Source organism: Quercus lobata, chromosome 11 (genome assembly GCF_001633185.2).
Source record: "Quercus lobata isolate SW786 chromosome 11, ValleyOak3.0 Primary Assembly, whole genome shotgun sequence".
Classification (NCBI taxonomy): domain Eukaryota; kingdom Viridiplantae; phylum Streptophyta; class Magnoliopsida; order Fagales; family Fagaceae; genus Quercus; species Quercus lobata.
The window spans coordinates 436,726-457,396 of record NC_044914.1 but is presented as its reverse complement, the minus strand read 5'-3'; the positions used below and the strand labels follow the sequence as shown (position 1 = coordinate 457,396).

General features: G+C 33.6%; 3 protein-coding genes across 4 annotated transcripts; 1 reads left to right on the top strand and 2 right to left on the bottom strand.

The window, feature by feature from the left end:
• Positions 1–1,561: 1,561 nt before the first annotated feature.
• LOC115967931 (DNA-directed RNA polymerase III subunit rpc4) lies at positions 1,562–6,263 on the top strand. Of its 2 annotated transcripts, none has more exons than XM_031087088.1 (11): positions 1,562–1,709; positions 2,842–2,903; positions 3,010–3,068; positions 3,157–3,214; positions 3,326–3,365; positions 4,032–4,142; positions 4,226–4,275; positions 4,400–4,460; positions 4,756–4,847; positions 4,917–5,153; positions 5,816–6,263. In XM_031087088.1, exons 2-11 carry the CDS (start codon positions 2,859–2,861, stop codon positions 5,969–5,971), a joined length of 909 nt encoding a protein of 302 aa, XP_030942948.1. In that variant the 5' UTR covers positions 1,562–1,709; positions 2,842–2,858; the 3' UTR covers positions 5,972–6,263. The 2 variants fall into 2 exon arrangements, with proteins under 2 accessions (XP_030942948.1, XP_030942949.1); XM_031087089.1 differs by having other exon boundaries at positions 1,564–1,709; positions 3,010–3,065.
• A 711-nt stretch (positions 6,264–6,974) lies between these two features.
• On the bottom strand, positions 6,975–9,759 carry LOC115967929 (cytochrome P450 72A15-like). Its single transcript, XM_031087086.1, has 5 exons — positions 9,471–9,759; positions 9,114–9,334; positions 8,730–8,974; positions 8,106–8,499; positions 6,975–7,546 (listed from the first exon to the last, which is right to left on the bottom strand). The coding sequence occupies exons 1-5, from the start codon at positions 9,757–9,759 to the stop codon at positions 7,121–7,123; spliced, it is 1,575 nt and encodes a 524-aa protein (XP_030942946.1). The 3' UTR covers positions 6,975–7,120.
• Positions 9,760–19,093: 9,334 nt separating this feature from the next.
• On the bottom strand, positions 19,094–20,671 carry LOC115967930 (myb-related protein 340-like). Its single transcript, XM_031087087.1, has 3 exons — positions 20,394–20,671; positions 20,112–20,241; positions 19,094–19,869 (listed from the first exon to the last, which is right to left on the bottom strand). Exons 1-3 carry the CDS (start codon positions 20,524–20,526, stop codon positions 19,221–19,223), a joined length of 912 nt encoding a protein of 303 aa, XP_030942947.1. The 5' UTR covers positions 20,527–20,671; the 3' UTR covers positions 19,094–19,220.

The following is a 20,671-nucleotide window of genomic DNA, read 5'->3' as shown; positions in this document are numbered from 1 at the left end:
CTTAATAAGGTTATCTATTGTAAGAATACCACTCCTAGTAGCAGTTCATAAAAAGAAAGACATCTTTTTAGGTACCTTAACACACCAAATGCTCTGCCAAGGGAAGGAAACAGAAGGGGCTTTCAATAAAGAATTATAAAAGGAACGCACATAAAAAATACCACTATGATTCAACTGCCAATTAGACCATCACCCTCCTCCCTTGGAATTTTGGCAAAAACATGTTCAAAGAAAGAGTAAAATTTCTCCATTTCCCAACCATTAAATTCATGAGGGAAATTTAAGTTCCAACTCCTACCTCCCCCATCTAGTGCATATAAAATCTTATCAGAAATTAGAGCTTCTTGAACCACTGCACAGGCAAACAATTTCGGATAGAACTCTTTCAAAGAAATAGGACTACTCCAAGGGTCATGCTAGAACCGAGATTAGAGAGAGAAGGATGAGTGAAGGGAGAAAAGTAATAGAGAGGGACGAAGATGAGAGAATCACAGAGAGAAGAGAAAGAAACTAATAGAGGGTGACGATATTTAAAGACCAAGTTGTCTTTAGGGACCAAATTGGTCAATTTTGAATTGTTTTGGAGTTGGTTGGTATTAGTCCAAACTTTAGGGTATGTTAGTAGTATATACTTTTTTTTTTTTTTTTTTAATTTAGAAATTAATTTAAAATGAGATAAGATATATTCTCATAAAAATACTAATTTTATTACTTCAAATGTACATTCCCTAAAATGAGTTTTAAATTTTTGTATTTTCACATCCATATTTTTTTTAAAACAAAACAAAAGAAGAACTTTAAATTCAGTATTTTCATGAATATATTCTTTCATAAAACTGGTATGAACTTAAGTCTAGATAAGCTAAATTATGATATATATAAAAACCAATTTAATTATGAAGTTATTTTTTTTTTAATAAATCAACCTACATTAAAATTACAAAAAATATTATTGCACATCGACATATACTCCCTTTTGAAAATGTGTGTTTTAGTCTATGTGGTCGTGAGTGAGTATGTAATAAAGAATGTGTGACTATCATTACTCTTAAAATTTAAAAAAAAAAAAATTTGTGCTCTTGGAGTATGGTGATGTGACACTTCCTTCTTTTACTGAATCATGATTGATCTCACTAATTATATTCATGATAGAATTCACCATAAATATAAAAAGAAGGAGAGCTTTAATAGCGCTCAATTATTTTCATTTATTTGTTGGGAGGGGAGGGAATAGGTGGTAATTTAGACTAGAAAGTAAAAACTTGTAGAGTAAGGAATTGAAGAATTTGAGGAGAGTAATTGTCATTTGTCAAACACTTTCATGCTCTCGAGAAAATACACCATATATGTTTCCCCCTTCTCACATGCAGGTAGACCCCACACATGTGAGATCGACCTCCATATGAGAGGAAGGGATATTGCATATGATGCACGGTATGCCGCCTCCATGCCCCTCACACACCTCGTACGCCCAAACAAATTATAATACACGCGGGGACCTCAGCTCTTCTTTAGGTTTCATTAGAGACATTTTCATTTTCTTAAAAAAAAAAGAAAAAAGAAAAAAAAAAAGGTTAGTTTTCTCGTAAAGACGTATATAAATAGCACGGTTTGATAGAGACACAAAATTTTGGCCGCTTACTCTCTTTCTCTATCTCTACTATTGGTTGCTCTGCTTCTGATCACACAAGACAATCTAAGGGTAACAGGTAAAGCCTTCGCCACCTTCCTAGTCTCTCTTTAATCACATTCTTCTTCTTCTTTGTTTCTCTGTTCGTTTTAGTTTAGTTTTTTGACTTTCTGATAGATATATTGTATATCGAAGTTGAACACACCCCACGTGGTTTTATTATGTTTCTGTAGAATCAGATACGATAGGATTTGAACCTATGACTTTCGCTCTATGGATTCCTTTTTATCATCGTACCAATACAGCAATGGTTTCTGTTTAGTTTAGGTGAGATTTGATATCAAGACTTTATTCGACGATGACAGACTTTATTAATCGAACTCACTTATATTCTTAATTCCTTCTGTAACCATATTTGATTTAATAATATACATTTGCACCCAATACGAAATTGTTGGGCATAATCATTAGCTATATCGAGCTCAAACTTTTCATAGAATATACTGGTGTCTAGAAGAACAAAAAAAAAAAAAAAAGGTCATTTTTTGGTTATGTGCTTCTGTGTTTGTGTATTTTACAAATGGTTATTGACATTGTGATTTTGCAAACTGATGTGGTTAATGCAATGGGGTGCAGAGTATAGAGCCAAATGGAATCTTGATTGATTTGGGCCTTATAGGTGCGGCGCCCCTTGCTTTTGATGAGTATCCCTTCTATTAATTGTAATCCGATAGTTGTTTGTATATTTGTATTTTGGAATGTTGTTTGTTTGCCATTCTTTTGTGATATTTCTATCTAAGCAACTGGTTAGTGGTTGAGTCCATTTAATCAGCACGTGTGTTTTACAAATTGTCGGTCCTTCCAGCAGGCGGTCCATTCTTCTAGATTATATGGATCAAACGTTAACTGGCAATGAAAAGTTGGTTTGATTTTAGGATTATTTGCACTCTTACAATAACTTAGATTTTCTCTGAGACCATGAAAATTGGTGGGATATGTTTTGTGTGTGCACATTGAACTTTGTAATATGTGTAATGAGTAAAAGAAGCCTGAACAACAGCCATGGCTCACCCACTTGGCTGAACTTTGGGCTTCCCCATCTACAATGTGCAGCATATTGGTATTTGTAGTTCCATTTTAACACTGCTCTTCTATTTTTAATTGAGTATCGAGTTAACTAGTCATTAAGTTATGTTCTTTTTCTTACAAAGACCACCATTCAATTCCAATGGCATCTGGACCTTCCAAGGACACTAATGCTGCCCCCAGGAAGGTTTGTTTGGAAACTTTTTTTAACTTTAATATTTTTTATTTTTTAACTTATGGCTTTATGGTTATTCTACCTGTGTTTTCTGATGAATTGCTTGGAACTTCTGCAGATGAGATTTGCACCAAAAGCACCCCCTCGTCGAGTGCCAAAGCCTGAAGTCAAAACGTAGTATAATTTTGTTAAATAGAATGAATGCATTTGCCAATTCTTGGCTTGCTTCCTTTTAGTTTGTGTCATTCTTTTTTGTTGTTTGCAGTGAAGTGGTGGAGGATGTGGATGCTAACCAGGCTAGGGAGTTACTACGACGTTTCAATGTAATTGTTCTTATCAAAATGTTTCTATTCATCATTATGGATGTACATTATATCCAGGTTCAATTTTCCTGAGCTGCCAGTTTCTTATATTTGACTTTTTCTCTTATATAGGATGGTTCCATAAGGGCAAAACCTAAGATTGAAAAGAAAGGTAAGTTCTTGTTAGTTATGCTGCTTTGTCTCTCTTGTATTCAGATTTGAACTTTTGTTAGTTCACTTATCCTATTTGTGTATACAAGTTTTGTTATTTTTCTTTGCTGCTTCTATTTCAAATTAGCAACTTCTAAGTAAGTGTATATTAAAAGCTATATGAGCAGTTCTTTTTCTGTCGTCTTATAGCTGGAGTTAGTTAACAAATCTTGTTTTTCTTGGTAATGGGTTCATGAGATCTGATGGTTGTTGGAGCAAAAATAACTTCTGCTTTCCCTGTAAACAATGGGCATTCACGTGTCCAGTCCTGTACAAGTTCTTGAATTGTAATATATCTATAAAAAGAACCAAAGAATTCATGAAACTAGATTACTGTGCTTGGTTTGAGGTTGGAGGACTTGTATATTTCTGATTTCTAGGTCATGGATCTTCACTTAGTTTCTAGTTCTACTTAAAGCTATTACCAATGTTAGGATAATTCTTGGCAATAATGTTTCTCTATTGTGGATTACAGTACCATATTGGTGATTATGGTATTTTAGATCCATCATATATATGTTGTAAATTATAAATTTTTTTCCTATTTTAATATACACATGTTGATTCCAAATCCTTCTTTTTATTTTTATTTTTATTTTTTTATTTTTTATTTTTATTTTTTTTGCAGAGGCACCAGTACAAGTTGCATTCGGTGTGGGAGGCGCATCTCCTTCTCTAAGGTATGGTGTTCCTAGGGCCGGGAATATTAACGACAGCAATCAAGGATCAGCCTCAAAGAGTATGTTCCCTTTGAGGCACTCTTTTTCTAATTAGCTGCTAACAAGATGTTTCCAGTGCATTACACATGTAACGTGTATGTAGGTAGTGCATTTGCTTCAGGCCTGAGAGAGAAAGAATATCAAGAACCATGGGTAGGTAAAAATGTCAAGTTTATGGACCCAAATGACTATGCTTGGTTACTGGTTCCTGTTACCATCTCTTTTTCTTGTAGCTGTGTGTGCGGTTATTTATTGCTTTTGTTGGATGCTGCTGCAGGACTACTACAGTTATTATCCTGTAACTCTTCCTGTGAGGAGGCCATATTCAGGAAATCCAGGTATGTTTGGAGGCACATCTTAAAATAAATAAAACTTAAAATAGGAGCTACTTACCAGAGTAACACCATGAGTTATACCGACCATAGAATGCTACTGGCTTTGTTATTTACCTAAACGGGTGTCATCTTATTCACTTACTAGAAGAAAAAGGTTGCCCTCTTATAGGCGGTTTGGCTTGATTTGATTCTTTCTGTTTCCTTTTCTAGTATTGAGGATTCATTCATTGTCATGATTAAACTTGGTTTCTGTTGCTGCACTATAAGATTACATTTAACTTAAGTGTATTGCTTGTAGAAATTCTTAATGAGGAGGAATTTGCGCGGGATTCAGAAACCATAGCTTATGATGAAAATTCAGCAAATCCAGCAGTAGAGCTTGGTCTAATGGTTTGTAACCTGATCAATTAGTGTTTCATTCTTAATTCCTTTGTTATAGATTTAAGGGTTGGTTTGCAGAAGGAGAATCAGGAAGCAAGCATGTTATTTCTTCAGTTGCCACCAACTATGCCTATGATAAAGCGGTCAGCGACTTCAGATGACCGGGGGGTAACTGACAGCGTGAGGCGTCCTGGGGGTGCACGTACTGTCAAGAAGACCTGTGCTTTGGATGAGTTACCAGCAGGCTTCATGGGTAAAATGCTAGTATACAGGAGTGGTGCTATTAAGCTGAAGCTTGGTGAAAGCCTTTATGATGTAAGTAGTCTTTGTAATTAAACTAAGAAGCAGAATTGAAAGTCATTTTGTCACTCTACACGCTTCAACTACATAAAACATTTTTTTTTTTTGTTGATAAGTAACGAAAAATTGTATTAGAAAGAAAATAACCCTAAAACACTGGTGGTGTATTAAGAGAGAAGTACAAGCGAGTCAAAGGACAATGATCAAACAAATTTAAAAGAGAAAAACAAGGTGGAGAAAGAAAAGCAGCACTCTAATCCAACAAAGTACGAAAGAAGAAGGCTTTAATTTCAAGGATATTCCGTTCTCATCCTTCAAAACTTCTGGAATTCCGTTCTTTCCAAAGACAACTACATAAGACATTTAATAGCCTACATTGGTATATCATATACAAAGTCAAACATTTTGGAAACCTTTGTTGCCGATCAAAAAGTCAAAACATTTTGGAAACCTTTGTCATATGATATAAAAAAAAGAAAAACTTGTCAATTACATTGCAAAACTTGTTCAATATCTTAGATCAACTATTGAGTTAGCTAATTACACAAAATTAATCGATTATATTCTTTATTAAGTTCCTATTCTTTTAAATTATCCGAGTTAATACAATACAAAATAAAAGGAATAGCGGTTTCTCACCAAACATCTAAGTTTTTTCTTTTCTGAAATGGATGCAGGTTTCTCCAGGTCTAGATTGTGTGTTTGCTCAGGATGTTGTAGCAATCAATACTGCAGAGAAGCATTGTTGCGTAGTTGGGGAGCTCAATAAGCGTGCCTCTATAACCCCTGATGTGGACTCTGTTGTGAATAGTATGGCTCAGGCTGATTTATGATAGTTCTTGCCCGTGGGCAAAATATATTTTGGTTTTTATACTTCAATTCTGAAACCATCAGTCCAAAAACGCACTGATAAAATTTTGTTTTAGTTCACATTTAACCATTTTTTTGTTCCATCACAAAATGTCAAAGGATAAGATGGCAAGTTGCTAAAGAAAGCTACGGATTACTCTTTGGAGGAAAAATATAGGAAACTAGTTGAATATCCTTTTGCTTGTGATTCTAGCATGATTATTTACAGATAATATCAGAATCTTTTCAAATACAGCTGTGGTTACATTACGTAAATTATAATAGTTTTATTGTCATTTTAAATGAACTCATTGCAACTATTACAATTTTGGAAACTTCATTATCTTACTTAAATGATGGTGAGATTTTAAATTCAAGTTATTTGGCAGAAGATTGGATATTTATCAGATTTCATTGCCATTATGTGCCTTGTGATGACATTATTGATGTTCAAAAACCAAGCTGTATGATCATCTATGGGAAGCTCCTCATATTTCTCTTTGATTCCTGATTTCCTTTGGTATTTTTTGGGTTAAATTATCGAGTAAATAGTTCATCATGCTTACTTTCACATTTGTTTTTAGTTCCTAATTACTTTATTAATTCTACACTGTAAACAAACAGTGTGACAGACATCTTGAATATTCTCCTCTTTAACACACCAAATGGTGCATGAGGTTTGTGATACATGACAGTCAAGACTTATCTATTTCATTAAACCGATCATATTGTAGCATTCAGAGCAGGAAAATTTAGCATTTTAATTACAACAGTGAAACTAAGGTGATCTGAAGAGGTGGATCTGCCTGATGGGATAAAATACTCAGGTGGCTGTTCTCCTTTTAGAAGCATAGCTTAAATCCCTTCGGGAAAAACTAAACAGAACTTTTATCTCAGTGATTATAACATGAATCCAATTAATTTGTAATACTGAAAGAAAAATTTATTTTGATGGAATGATATGACTATTAAATTTTGACAGAAGAAAGGTTCTGAGTATGAGAAAATAGTTAGCCCAAACCTTTATTTGTGAAAAATTGACGCTAAAATAACAGACAACCAAGTTTACATTTGTGATTCGGAATCACATTATTTTTAACTTACAATTCTGTTATGTGCTGACCAGCTTACAACTAAATTTGATGTAATGTGATTTGAGCTCCATGTTGTGGTTGCAGAGTCATAACAGTATAAGGTGCATGAGTGTAGGAGGGTGAGAGCTCAAATGAGAAATGTTGTAGAATCATGGCCAAAGCAATCTTAGCTTCTATAATGGCAAAAGTTTGGCCAATACAGGTCCTTGGGCCCCACCCAAAAGGAAAGAATGCCAACTGATCCTTTGATGCCTTTGAAACTCCTTCAGAGAATCTCTCTGGTTTGAATTCTTCTGCATCATCTCCCCAAAGTTCGGGATCATGATGGATGAGTAATGTAGGTAGTACAACATCAACTCCAGCCGGAAGGGAGATATCTCCTATCTTGGTTTCCATGCGAGCATGTTGATATTGAGCAATCACTGGTGGATATAATCTTAGTACTTCATAAAGAATCATGGTTACCTGCAGTAGAACTTTACACACTAAGTATTCAATGAATAAACTACTTATTTGTGGCTTTTAGGATTTTGGAGAAAACTAGGAGACGCTTTCTAGAGTAATGATAGATGCATCTTCACAAAAGAGGACTCTGGAATTGTGTATTTGAGCTTAGGGTAACTTCAATTACCAGCTTAGAATAGCAGCGTGGACACCTATATTCTATGGGCTAACATAAGTGAAGTTACCCCAACTTTAATTACCAGCCAGGAACTGGTATTTATTTTTCGATGTTGGCAACATTGCGCTGGTAGCGGTGGAATTACCTACTGATTGCATGGTGCACTATTGGCATCCAGCAGTCAAGGTATCAATTAGAAGGCATTTTGATAGTACTTTTCTTATCTTTGAAAGAAAAGATCGTGTTGATCCTGGCTCTTCAAAGCAAGAAAAGTACTTGAGAAATGCCAACCAAAGAATTACTTAAATTATGTTTAAACTTTATCTCACATCAATATTCTTATATGATTGTTTGGAAGGCCTTAATCAACTTGTGTAGAAAGTGGTTGGGAGGACTACTCACAATCCTGAAGTGGGTTGTAGCTTCAAAATTGGGTTCCTTCTTTCCACAGACTTGTAAGACTTCCTCCCTTGCCTTTTCTTGCCAGTCTGGGTGCATAGCTAAGACTATAATGGTCCATGTCAACCAGCTTGAAGTTGTTTCTTGGCCTGCAAGATAGAACTGCTTGCTTTCCTCTATCACCTCTTCAATTGACAACCCATTATCGTTTGTGACACTTGCATTTTCTGGTAAATTGTTCTGGTTACTAGATTGCAAGAGCAGGCCTAGCAAGTCATCAGCCGTGGATTCTCCAATTCTTGTGGAATTCACTCTCTTTTGGATTATGTTCCTTAGCATTGATTTGATCTCTTTATCTAGTTTCCTTCTCCTCCGATTCTTCGGAGTAGGTATAAATCTACAAAACAATGACATATAGATAGTAAGCTATTTAAACAGTGATATATGGATGTTATATACTCACTACAAAGAGGCATACCTATATATACTACATATGAAATCTTCTTTGTAGTGAACACAAAGGTCGGAGTAACAACTGTTGTATAAACTTGATACTACATATGAAATCTACGTAGTTGTTTCAATGATGAAGAAACAGAATGTATTAAGTTGATACTGTTAAGTTACCTAAACCCAGGAATATACAAGGTTTGCATGGCTTCAAGAACTAGTAGGATCTGCTCCTTTTGAAGTTCAAAGATGAGTTTCCCTTCTTCATAGTTGCTTCCAAATGCTGCTCGAGATATAACATCTGCAGTAAGTTTTTGAAGTTCAGGCCAAATATCAGCTTCATAACTTTGTTGAGGGCTAACCATCTTCTGCCATTGTTTGATCATTCTGCGACAGCTGGTTGTGAATACTGGTATCATCCCCTTCAAAAAAAAAGAAAAGATTAATAAGGAGAATTGTCAAATGGGATTTTATAAGATCATAAAGAACAACTCCTTTTATGGTTGAGCCTTGCATATGGTTATAGCATGAGTAGGAAATGATGCAGTGTAAAAATGGAACCTTCAGTCTCTCTAGGTGAAAAGCAGGATTGACGATCCTTCTGCGTTTGGCCCATTGCTCACCCTCTATAGTTGTTAGTCCCCTTGTTAGAATGAGAATAAGAGGGTTTAGTGGCGGCTTTTGGTAGTGACCTAGCTTGTTATACAGAATATCTTTCATCATCTCTGGGTCCATTATAATAAGCCTTGGTCTTGTCCCAGTCCAACACATTGATATCTTCCCTGTTAGAAAAAAGTTGAAATATGTAACCAATTTAGAAACAAACTTGAAATTGTTCCCACCTACATGAGAACATTTCTTCATGTATATTAATGACTTTGTTTGTAACTCTTTAGTTATACACTTACAAATACGTACCATATTTCTGCACCATATTTAGGGTAAATGGATCGACACGTGGAACAATCTGGTGCGTCAGATTAATGGGTTTGGACCATGCTTCAGTTATGGCCCTCACAAACTCTTTCATGTCCCCAATCATCAGCTTGTAAGGAGTGCCTCTAATTCCTTGGCGTTTCATGCGCTTCTCTAGCAACTTGGGTTTCCACCAAATCGTGTAGGAAACTTTCAGAACACCATAGAGGAGTAGAAACAATAAAGAGAAAGCTAGAGAATATAACACATAGTCATTCATACTAGTTAACATGTTTTTTTTTGTTCTTCCTAAAAGCGAATTTGAGATGTTATGGAATTATTCATGGTTCTGAACTCAAATTTCTGCAATATATATATAGCTAAACTCCATTTCATTCTTTGTATTGTATTGTTTACTTTCAATTTTTCAGTCAAATTCTTATCTTGTAGAGGACTTTATAATGCTTGTCAAAGAATTCGCTTTATAATACTGGTTTGTTTCATAAAACTTTTGACTTATTTATCTTGGAGAAGAAGGTACATTGGAGTACGAGAGAAATAGTTTAGTGGTGTGGTACATAAGCATTTTATCTTCTCACACCGATCTTCTAGATATTTTTAGATAAAGGAACTATGCATGGTTGGCTGATAAAATTGTGTTGCTTGCGTGAGGAGCAAGGCCATAGTTAAATGAAAGGTTGTGTGACACCACAAGGGTTTTTGTTAAATGATTTTGTTTTAAGGGATTGAAGAGAGGCAATTTAATATTTTCATGTGGTGCTATATATGTAGAGGTCATGTTAATCGTACTTGACATGCTTTTTAGTCCAAATTTACAACCTAATTGATTGTAGTGTGTAAAGTGAACATGAGTTATAGTTTAATGCAGTAATTGTGCATACTAAAATTTTGGTTGGTAAGTGTAAATAGAGGTATAATTTATGGTGATAAAGTGTAGTTTTCTCTTTATATGTTCATATTTGTTCTGTGATGACAATAGTGGGTTGGGTAATATTTATGTTTTTTTTTTTAATATAATATTCTCTATACGGATTGCATTAAAAAAAAAAAAAAGTTCCTCCTACTTGCAATAATTTTATAATTTCTTGTTTTTTTTTCTTCTTTCTTCTTTCTTTATGACAGGGGAATAATAGCCTTTTGTGATGAAGATAATGAATGTAAAATAATTCAAAGTGTCTTTATTATATGCTCTTATCAGAGCATTATAAAAGTGATCTTAATTGTGGACACATGTTAAGGTGATATTTTCTAATTACACATTGGTAGACCTTATTTAGGCTGACTTGTGAAAAAATTTGTGTTTTTAATATTGCTCATTTAATAAGTGGCCTCAATGGTGGACATGTGCTCTTTAAGAGTGATGAGCACGCTCATGATTTTAATTTATACGGATCAATGATACTTAAAAAAAAAATTAGAAAGATAGGTACTTCTTATCTGTCAAACATCATACAAATGTACCTATCAAAAAAAAAAAAAAAAAAAAATACAAATGTCAAATGTCAAACAATCTAAAGATAAATAAATTATTTCTTCATAGACAAATAAATAAACCATAGACAAATAAATAAACCATTTGATGTACAACATGGAATACAGTTGATGCACCTTTATTTTTTTAATTTTTGGCGAATTTTGGGTTTAATGTTTTAGTGTATAACGATGGTGATACGTGTCCACTTTTAGTTACGTGTCACTATCTTAACAAGTTGAGTGAATTGAAGCATTGGGCTTGAGCTAAATCTTTTTATTTTTTATTTTTTTTATTTATAATCAATTTTGTTTGTTTTGTTTTTAGGTTTCTCATAGTTGTTGAGCAATGACTGATCACATTTTTCAAGAGTTTGAAATTCTTGTGCCAAAAAAGAAATATATATATATATATATAAAGGAAATTCTTGAGCCATCTTTTCATTTTTCCTCTCACGTCAAGGAAGGTGGATTTAGTGGTCAAGTTTTCTGGAGATTTTGGGTCGGTGACTCTCACTCCACAGTCCACACAACACCAGCTAATAAGCAGAACCGAGTTCAACAGATGTGCACAGAACGGGCTTGCAATTTAAATTTATGGGCCATCGAAACACCAAGGTTATAGGCCTTTGCTCATGATAAGTTAAGTGAAACTCCCTTACACAAAACAAATCTAATGGTACGCTGTGGAATGAGGACGTTGTCCACTTCCAACTGAACTCAACTTATTGCAAGCAGTTGGGGGCAAATGTGTCCTGGTGAAAAATCACGATTTTTTTTTCCTTCTTGATAATTAGATGGTTGGGAGACGGAGGATTGAGAATTTGAAGCTTGGATGTTTTCGTTGAAAAGACCAAGAAATATCAATTAGTTGAGCTATATGAGTCTTGACAAAAATCAGAAACTTAACTATTATTAGCTGTAAAGACATAGTTTGAATCCTAAACCCAAAAGTTAAAAGGATCTAGGTCCAAAGAGTCCAATACGATGAATTTGTAGAGAATAGGTTGGAAAATAAGACTCTAATGAGTTGGGTAACTATTATAGTGGATCCAAATGACAATAAAGTAAAACTAGATTGGTTGTATCTAATGAAAATTGTCCTCGGCACAGTTCGAGGAGATTAGTTCTTGTATATAATTCTTGAAGTTGATTACAAGTACAGTTTTTATAGCTACGATATTTCTCTCTTAATTCTCTGATCCCTTTTTCTCAGGGTTTCCTTTCTCTTTTATACTATCTTCCTCCTTTCATTTCCACCCTCCACGTGTAGATTAGATTGCTGGTGTTGATCCTTGTCCCATCAACACCTTCCTGAAGTCTTTAGGAGTAGCTGTAAGGCTGAAAATTACAGTTCATGTATCAGCTTTCTCTTAGATATTTTATAGCCTCCCTCTGTCCTGTTCCTTCTTGATACTTTTCCTAATTAGTGGAATTGTCCAGAACATTGCTCTTGATGTCACACAGCACCTCTTGACCTAAGCTTTGCTTAGCCGAGGATGCATTCCTCCTCGGATCATCTCCCTGGAACATCATGCCTAGATTCCTTCCTTTATTTATTAGTGCTGACCTCTTAACACGTTTACCCGTCCTCGGACTATTAGGTGTCCAATATATTCTATTGGGCCTAACATCCCTACATTAGCTATTTCCCAAAAGATTACAAAACTTAAAAGATAATATTATCATGGATATTTTAGTCTAAGTATCTAGCATTATCGCTAATATTTTAAATAAATTTCTCTTATGTAATTCATATAGTGACGATTTCAAGGATCAATTGGATTGAGTTAATTATTAATATATTGAATTTAAAAAAAAACATAAATATTAACAATTTATGAGCAAAGTCTTCAAAGCAAAGAATAAATTTACGAGTAGAGTCTTGATCAAGAGCTTTTTTTATAACCTATATTTTCATAAACTTTATTAATTCAATACTTTTCAATTTTTTTTGAGATTTTTATGATGAAAGTGAGATTTTGATTCATATATTTTAGGTTTTAAAAAAATTATTTTGCAAATATATTTATACAATAATCTATTTTAAACTAATATTTCAATTTTTTTTATCGATTTTTTTACTAAAGATTTCTAAACAATGTTTTCAAATATTATTCTTGATTTTTATGACTAAAAATTTAAATATATTAAAATTTTAAATCCAAGCTTTTGATAACAAGTTCCTTAAGGATGCAAATTAATGTAAATTTTTTGTTGTAGAGAAACTTTGTAAATTATTAAATGAAGTTTTTATAAATATATTGTTTAAAAAGTCAAATTGTCTATAAATACCAAGAAAATTACGTGCAATAACAATTAATTTGTGCATACAAACTAATAAATTATTAACAAATGTATTTTTTTTTCTTTTGAAAAGTATGAATTATAACTTATAATTGAGTATTTATTATTTATTGACCTATGCACAAGGGCAGGGTAACCATGACCCCTACCAAATCCTCCTCCACTACCAATATATAGATTTTTTGTATAAAAAAATATAATTAACTCATTAAATAAAAATATATTTAAAGAATATTCTCTTAAAAATATCTTTAATAGTTCTTAAAAAAAAAAAAAAAAAATCTCTTTAATTGAAGCCTCTTTTGTTTTCCATAAAAAAATCCCTTTATTATTATTTTTTAAAAATAAATTTTGCATTTGGAGAATACAAATATGTACATTATACTTTTATTATTTTTATTTTTAAAAGAAATGACAGTAATGGATTTTATAGTTAAAAGTTAGAGATCCTTTTGTTTAGAAGAAAAAGTTAGAGATCCTTATTGAATTGTCATCTAAAAATTGTTACTCTCCAACAAGTTAGTGTAAGGGTCATACTTTATATATTGGCATATTCGAGAACAAAACGCACTTTACTATTTGAGTCTTAGGTTTTAATGTGTTTAAGAAGATCATTTAGTGTCCAACAAATTGTATTATTAAAGACATAAAAATAATCGAGAAAAAATATAAGAAAAGTTGGAACTGCAGATCTCGACACCTGCTCGACACCTCTTGATCTATTGAGACATGGGAAATTAGAATTCCAAGATTTGTCATCGGCCCATGATGCCAATGTTTTTCTAGGGTTTTGTGCCTTAGGGTTTCAGAGCATATAAAAGTTATATTTTATAGCAGTCATCATACACAGAGAGACGTACAAAGATACACACTTAACAGGTGTTTCTGGGACTTTTTGTATGCCATAGGGTTTTGTATCAAGCTGCTTCCAAATCTACAGGCGTGGATTGAAGAACTTTGCTAAACAATAACAATCAACTATTGATGTGTTGTTAGTCACGTACTAAGATCTGTGTAAAAGAGAAATCTCTACAAGAATAAGTCCAATTGGGTATTGGAGCTGATGCTAGTATAGGCCAATAGGTTCATCTGTCATTTGGTATTTTGGGATAGTTCGGTTCAGGGACAAACCCAGGAAGAGGCCTAAGGGGGCCCGGGGCCCCCCGGCCCAAAAACAAAAATTTTTAGTAGGTAAAATTTTCCCAAAAAAAGAAAAAGAAAAAAAAGAAGAAGACTTGGGCCCTCCTTATTTTCATGACCCATCCTATTCTAGCTAGCCAGCCCACTGAGCCCAGTCAAGAGCCCATATAAATCTTTGAAAAAAAAAAAAAAAGAAGAAGAAAAAAACCCAGCATCCAAAACCAAACAGAACAACTGAACAAGCAAAAAAGGAAAAACGAAGGAAAAAAAAGAAAGAAAAGAGAGAGGCAAGACAGAGACAGTGAAAGGCGAGACTTAGAGAGTACTCACGCCGCCGCTCACGCTAGAGAGACTCATCTCATTGCCCACATCGCCACCCATCTTGCAGAGTCACAGACCCATCCCTGTCAACTGTGGGCGTCGCATACCCAAACGGGAAACGACGGCACCAACGCTGCCACAGCCCACGCGAGACCTATCTTGCCGCCGGTTGCTCGATCTGCCCAACCCAGGTTCACTGCTCCAGACTTCACAGTTCACAAGTATTTAATCTATTCTTTCCCTCAAAACCTAATATAATATTTGTGAATCTCAGAATCTAATAATCTGTGCTTGTGGACTTGTGGTGTTTGTGTTTTTATTGATGAGTGATGAACTGAATTGGTGATTGTGAATTGAATTTATGCTTGTGGTGTTTTTTTTTTTTTGGGGGCTTTGTGACTCTCTGTCACTTTGTGTTTGTGACTTTCTCTTTTATATTATATAGAAGAGAGAGAGAGAGAGAGAGTAGAGTTTGTAGAGATTAGAGAATATAAATTAGTGTAGTGTTTAAAGTGTTTTACTGGTTGTCCTTTGTTGACCGGTAGTTGGGCAATAATAGGGACAAGTGGCAGAAAAAAAAAATGATAAAGTTAGGAAAAGTTTTTTTGTTGCTAGTGCAGAGAGTAGAAAAAATTCATAGTGTTGGTAGAGAGATTGGGTGAGTGTTAGAAATATAGAGACAAGACAAAGATAGAGATAAATAAAGGCAAAGACGAAATACAAAAGACAAAAATGCAAATCATATAATATAGAAAATTGTCACACAAATTTAAGAATATAACAGTGATTCACTTGCATCTATTGTTAACTCATAATACTAAATTAGATAAATTTATAAATTGAAAAGAAGTGAGAAATAAATTTTCAACTATGAAAGTTGTCAAAACTAACCTTCAAAACAAAATGGAAAATGATTTTTTGACGGACTCTTTGATGTTATACATTGAAAAGGATATAGTTTCGACATTTAGTTTGGATTCAATCATAGATGATTTTGAAGATTTGAAAGAGCGTCAAGTTCCCTTTTCATAGATGATTGTATTAAGAAACAATAGTATTTCGTGTCTTTTGTTTTTGTTGGTAGATGATGTATCTTAATATATTAAGAAACAACGATTTTTGGGTATTTCTCTTGGTTGATAGTTTATTAATACTATATGGGTGCGTATTTGGAAAAAAAAAATTTCGCTTATGTCCACCCCCCCCCATCTTGAAATCCTGGGTTCGTCCCTGGTTTGGTTGTGGTAAGATTCTTTAGACTTGTAACCAATTGATTCTTAATTAGTGGATTCTTCGAGAGTGATGACCTAAAATTCACTCGATAAGGTTTTGCTTGTGAGAGTTTTTCCCATCATGATCAAATCTCCATGTCAAACTAATTTTTCACTGCATTTAATTTAGTTTAGTGATTGACTGTCTGTCACTTTTACATGAACTTACCACTTTTTCTCCATCATTTACGGTTTATCACTTAGACAGTTGTGGCATAAGTGGTCTTGCTCTTAGTATGTTAGTAAATCAATTCTACCTAAATTTATAATAAATTTGAAAAAATATTTAAGTTTTAATTTAGTAAAATAAAATTCATAGTAGCACTTATGCATGAGACTGCTGATAGGGTATTTGTATTCAGCAAAAAAAAAAAAAAAAAAATGAAAAATGAAAAAGGATAGGGTATTTGTTGAAAAGTGAATTTAGACATGTGAATGAGTTCAAACTCACATTTTCACATTTTAAATAATATTACATATTTTTTCACATATTTTTTTACCCACACATATTTCAAAAAATTTCAAACAACAATTCTCAAACTAATCTACCAAAACTCCCGAACTTTCTTAAAGCGTGTTTTGAATTTGAGCGTATCTATGAAGTTTTTCTTCATAAAAAGAGGAGATATTTGAGGTGTGCATGGCGGCTGGTGCAGTGCACGGAGGCTGGTGTGAGGTCCTTAGCTTGGAGCTTGGACCAGAAATTTGAGCTACCACATCCACATGGGGTTTGTGGGGTTGCCAAATAATATGAAGACACCTGGTCTGATCTGCACAGAATTGAGAATTAATGAGAACCGTGAAGTTATGATTGGGATAGGAGTGGGAGTGGGACCCAAAATTGTCGTTTTAACTTTTAATAGGAAGGAGCCATATGTGATTTCATGGACAGTTGTACCCAAACGTTACTCAACCATTGATTCAAAAGTCAAAACAGACAAATAAAAAAAAACATACATACGTTCCTAAAAAAAACACATACGTACCTTCGTTTTTGTCTCTGAACTTTCATCACTCTCTTCACATCATCAAAGTATGATAAAAAAAAAATATATATATATATATATATATATATTTATATTTCTTTCCGTCATTTTTTCTTCTTGTAAATCAAACAAAAATATTCTCTTTTTTTTTTCCTTGTATATTTATTTATTTATATTTATATTGTATAGTCTTAAGTGATTATGCTTGGAAGTGTTTACATGTATCTGTAGATGAGTCACATAGTGTCAAGTTTGCATAAAATGAAAGATAGAATATTGGAATTTTATGTGCAATCTCCTTTTTTTTTTTTTTTTTTAATCTCCTTAAATTTTTATCTCCAAAATTTTTTTTTTTTTTTTTTTTTCCATTTCAGCCTGTGTCATTCATATTTTGCATATGTTGTGCCCTTGGTATCTATAGCATCTTGTTTAACTACATTCATGCCTGTATATGGATTCTTTGTGCCCTTTTGATCATCTTTATGTTTCCCTAGTGGAACTTTATAACTTTTTGTGCCATCTGTCATTCATGAAAAAAATGCGGAAAAATGTCGTTTTTGGAGATTCTACATGTTAGGGGGAGCAATACATGTTTTTGTAAAGGAGAGATGTGTTTTATTTACTTAGGGGGAAAGCATTATGTACTTTGGGGTTTTGTACCCATTTATTATTGTTATACATATTCTTGAACCTTACTTGTTTATTATCTGTCATTATTTTCCATATGATGCGTATAACATGTTTATTAAGTGCTTTTAGGAAAAATAGGTTTGGAGCCAATCAAAACAGTTAATCCTAGTTTATGTTATGATTTCTCGAGATTGGTTGTTTTTAAATAGGCTAGTTTGTTTGAATATGGGTTTATTCTTTGTAATCGAGTTATTAATGTATTGGACTTACTTTTGTACTTGAGGTTTTTATTGAGTTTTAATGCGTCTTAAAGTTGTAATTGAATATCAAGTTGAAAATGCAAAGTTTGCTTAAGAAAAACTCAAGAAAAATGCATTTTCAGCATGTACCTCAATTGCTAGCTTGATACCTCTTGATAGCTATCTTGATACCTCCTCGACACCTCTTGATTTATCGAGAAACCTTTTGCCTTCTTGATACCTCCTCAATCTATTGAGTTTCGTAGATTAGTAAAAATCAGCAATGCGAAAAAACCCATAACTTGTTGGTTTGAAATTCGAATTGAGATCCATTTGAACTGTATTTAAAGGACATTATAAGCTATCTATTAGAAGGTTTTTTATAGAGAGACACTCCGTTTATGTAGCTAGGGTTTTTGTAACCAAGTTTTATCTATTTCACCATACGTAAGGGTTTCAAAGAAAATTTGAAGATCTATTGTTGAAGAAGTTGAAGCCGCTATAATCACCACAAACTTGTTGCTATGAAAGAAACCTTCAGAAGGTTCTTGAAGTCAATTGGAGGTTCCAATTGTAATTGTGGATGGAGTGTTTATTTATTGGAGAGTTTAAAGATTCTGAAGCGGTAGAAAGATTCTGTTGTAAGTTCATCTATTGAATTGTAGAATTTAGAGACAAATGTTTTGTACTAGATCTTAAACTTTTCTTTACTATAGTGAATTGTTTTTTGGGAAGGTTTCCCCCCCTAAGTTTTTTAATGTGAAATTAGTTTATTTCATTGGTTTTCCTAAGATATCATACCTTGTATTATTTACTATTCTACTATGCATAATATTGATGTTTGATTGATTAACTAATGATTATTCATAATAAATCTAATTAACAAATTAGTTTTAAGACTTGTTAATTCTATCAACCGGGGTCTAAATTTCCCAAAATAAATGGTAGATAAAAAAGTGATTAAGTGATTAGATGAAAGCCGATAAAAATCTATCAATTCAATTCAACTGTCATGTATGGAGCATTGGCCCTATTACATATGACATTGCAAACATTTTTATTTAGTCCAAGCTCCATAATAGACTTGGTACAGTCCTGATGCACTGAACCTAGCTGGTCTCCACACAATCCAAACAGAAGGTTCTCGTCCCACAATAGGACGCGCTCATTACGCCAAGAGTACTGCATATTCCCTCTGAAATCTATCTTAACATTCGTTTGGATTAGTCCACACGTACAACTAAAGTGGAAAATGAAAGGATAACTATATTGATAATGCGACCACACCAGCACAAGTTTGAAAAACAAAAATAAGATATACAATCTTGTAGTTGAAAATATTAACATGTACATATAGTTTTGACTCAATTATTGTGCCAGCCATTCCTCTCCGGGATCGAGAAGTGAAGCCAAAGACTGAAGATTGGTAGCTACATTGGGTAGAAGTTGAACACAATCGCTAGTAGTCCAATCTTGCGGCAATTGTTGAGAGAGAATAAGAGGTTGTTCTGAAGTAGATGATAAATCATTTTTTCTAGCATCGTTATCGGAATAATTGGTTATGTCCCACATATCTGGAAAGTCTGAGCTGAGAAGACCCGTCAAGCAAACTTCCTCCATGTTGAAATTCATCATGAAATCCAATGAATTGAGATGATTATTATCTTCATATGTATCGGATTCCACAAGCTTATTATTTGTGGAAAGTTGACCAATATCCAATATTTGGTGTCCTGTCCCAACTGTCTCCAACTCCATGGAGCTAAAATAATGTTCATATTGGCTTGGCGGCTGTGGTGTGAGAAATACCTTAGAACATCTAATTGCTTTGGTCCGGATCACATGCGTGGATAAATTGCTCTGCTTTGATGTTTGCTTCGATTTATTTTCATAAGAATGCTTAGGAGTTAGAGCAGGGCATTGAGGGTCACCAACTCTTTTTCCTAAATTGGTGTTCCAATAGTTCTTTATTTCATTGTCTGTTCGCCCTGGAAGCCTCCCAGCTATTAGAGACCATCTAATTAAAAAAAAAAAAATACATATATTAGCTGCCTCATAATTAACTTAATTTACTATATTGTTATGTTACATAATTAACTAAACAATTTATAATAGTTTATTTCAGTTTTATAAAATTCTATCGCACTTATATATATAATAATAAAGAATTACAATATTATTATATGATTGTTTATGTTATTAACCATATAATTTATATACTTTTTCTTTGGAGAGAGAGAGAGAGAGAGAGATTTAAACCTGTTTCCCAAGAGCTTGTGAAGCCTAATGATGAGTTCTTCTTCATCCGGTGATATGTTACCTCTCTTAATGTCTGGTCTAAGATAATTCAACCAGCGAAGCCTGCAGCTCTTCCCACATCTTTTCAAACCTGCACAAAATTAACCATTTCATTTTTATGTGAGCTTCATATAAAAATAAAGAAATCCCAAAAGAAGTCACATGCATGCATGTCTTTTTTTTGGCTTTCTTATGAATATTAATATTCTAAGCTTAGAATATTAATATATAGATATATCTTACCTGCTCTTTTCGGAAGGTTCCTCCATTTGCCTTCACCATGGATTCTAATGTATTCTTTGAGAATTTTATCTTCTTGAGCTTTCCAAGCACCTCTGTTCAACCCCTCCTTAGCACAACAAGGGCTTCTTCCCATTTGGCACTTCTTCTTCTTCTTCTTCTTCCAACTCTCTCACTCTCTTCAATCTTGATGTTTCTCTGTGACTGTGATACTCTGTAAAGTTGTAATATTTGCTATTTCCTCTACTCTAGGAAACCCCATACTTATACATATAGCTCAT

What these genes read in the sequence shown, in the direction of transcription:
- LOC115967931 (XM_031087088.1), top strand. Translation starts at nt 2,859, where the DNA reads ATGGCATCTGGACCTTCCAAGGACACTAATGCTGCCCCCAGGAAG. An exon ending in AGTTACTACGACGTTTCAAT is followed by an intron (nt 3,215 to 3,325) that starts GTAATTGTTCTT and finishes TCTCTTATATAG; the next exon opens with GATGGTTCCATAAGGGCAAA. An exon ending in TCAAGGATCAGCCTCAAAGA is followed by an intron (nt 4,143 to 4,225) that starts GTATGTTCCCTT and finishes ACGTGTATGTAG; the next exon opens with GTAGTGCATTTGCTTCAGGC.
- LOC115967929 (XM_031087086.1), bottom strand. Translation starts at nt 9,759, where the DNA reads ATGTTAACTAGTATGAATGACTATGTGTTATATTCTCTAGCTTTCTCT. An exon ending in TTCACCTAGAGAGACTGAAG is followed by an intron (nt 8,975 to 9,113) that starts GTTCCATTTTTA and finishes TTTTTTTTGAAG; the next exon opens with GGGATGATACCAGTATTCAC. An exon ending in CTACAACCCACTTCAGGATT is followed by an intron (nt 7,547 to 8,105) that starts GTGAGTAGTCCT and finishes GTTCTACTGCAG; the next exon opens with GTAACCATGATTCTTTATGA.
- LOC115967930 (XM_031087087.1), bottom strand. Translation starts at nt 20,526, where the DNA reads ATGGGAAGAAGCCCTTGTTGTGCTAAGGAGGGGTTGAACAGAGGTGCT. An exon ending in GAACCTTCCGAAAAGAGCAG is followed by an intron (nt 20,242 to 20,393) that starts GTAAGATATATC and finishes AATTTTGTGCAG; the next exon opens with GTTTGAAAAGATGTGGGAAG. An exon ending in CACAAGCTCTTGGGAAACAG is followed by an intron (nt 19,870 to 20,111) that starts GTTTAAATCTCT and finishes TTTTTTAATTAG; the next exon opens with ATGGTCTCTAATAGCTGGGA.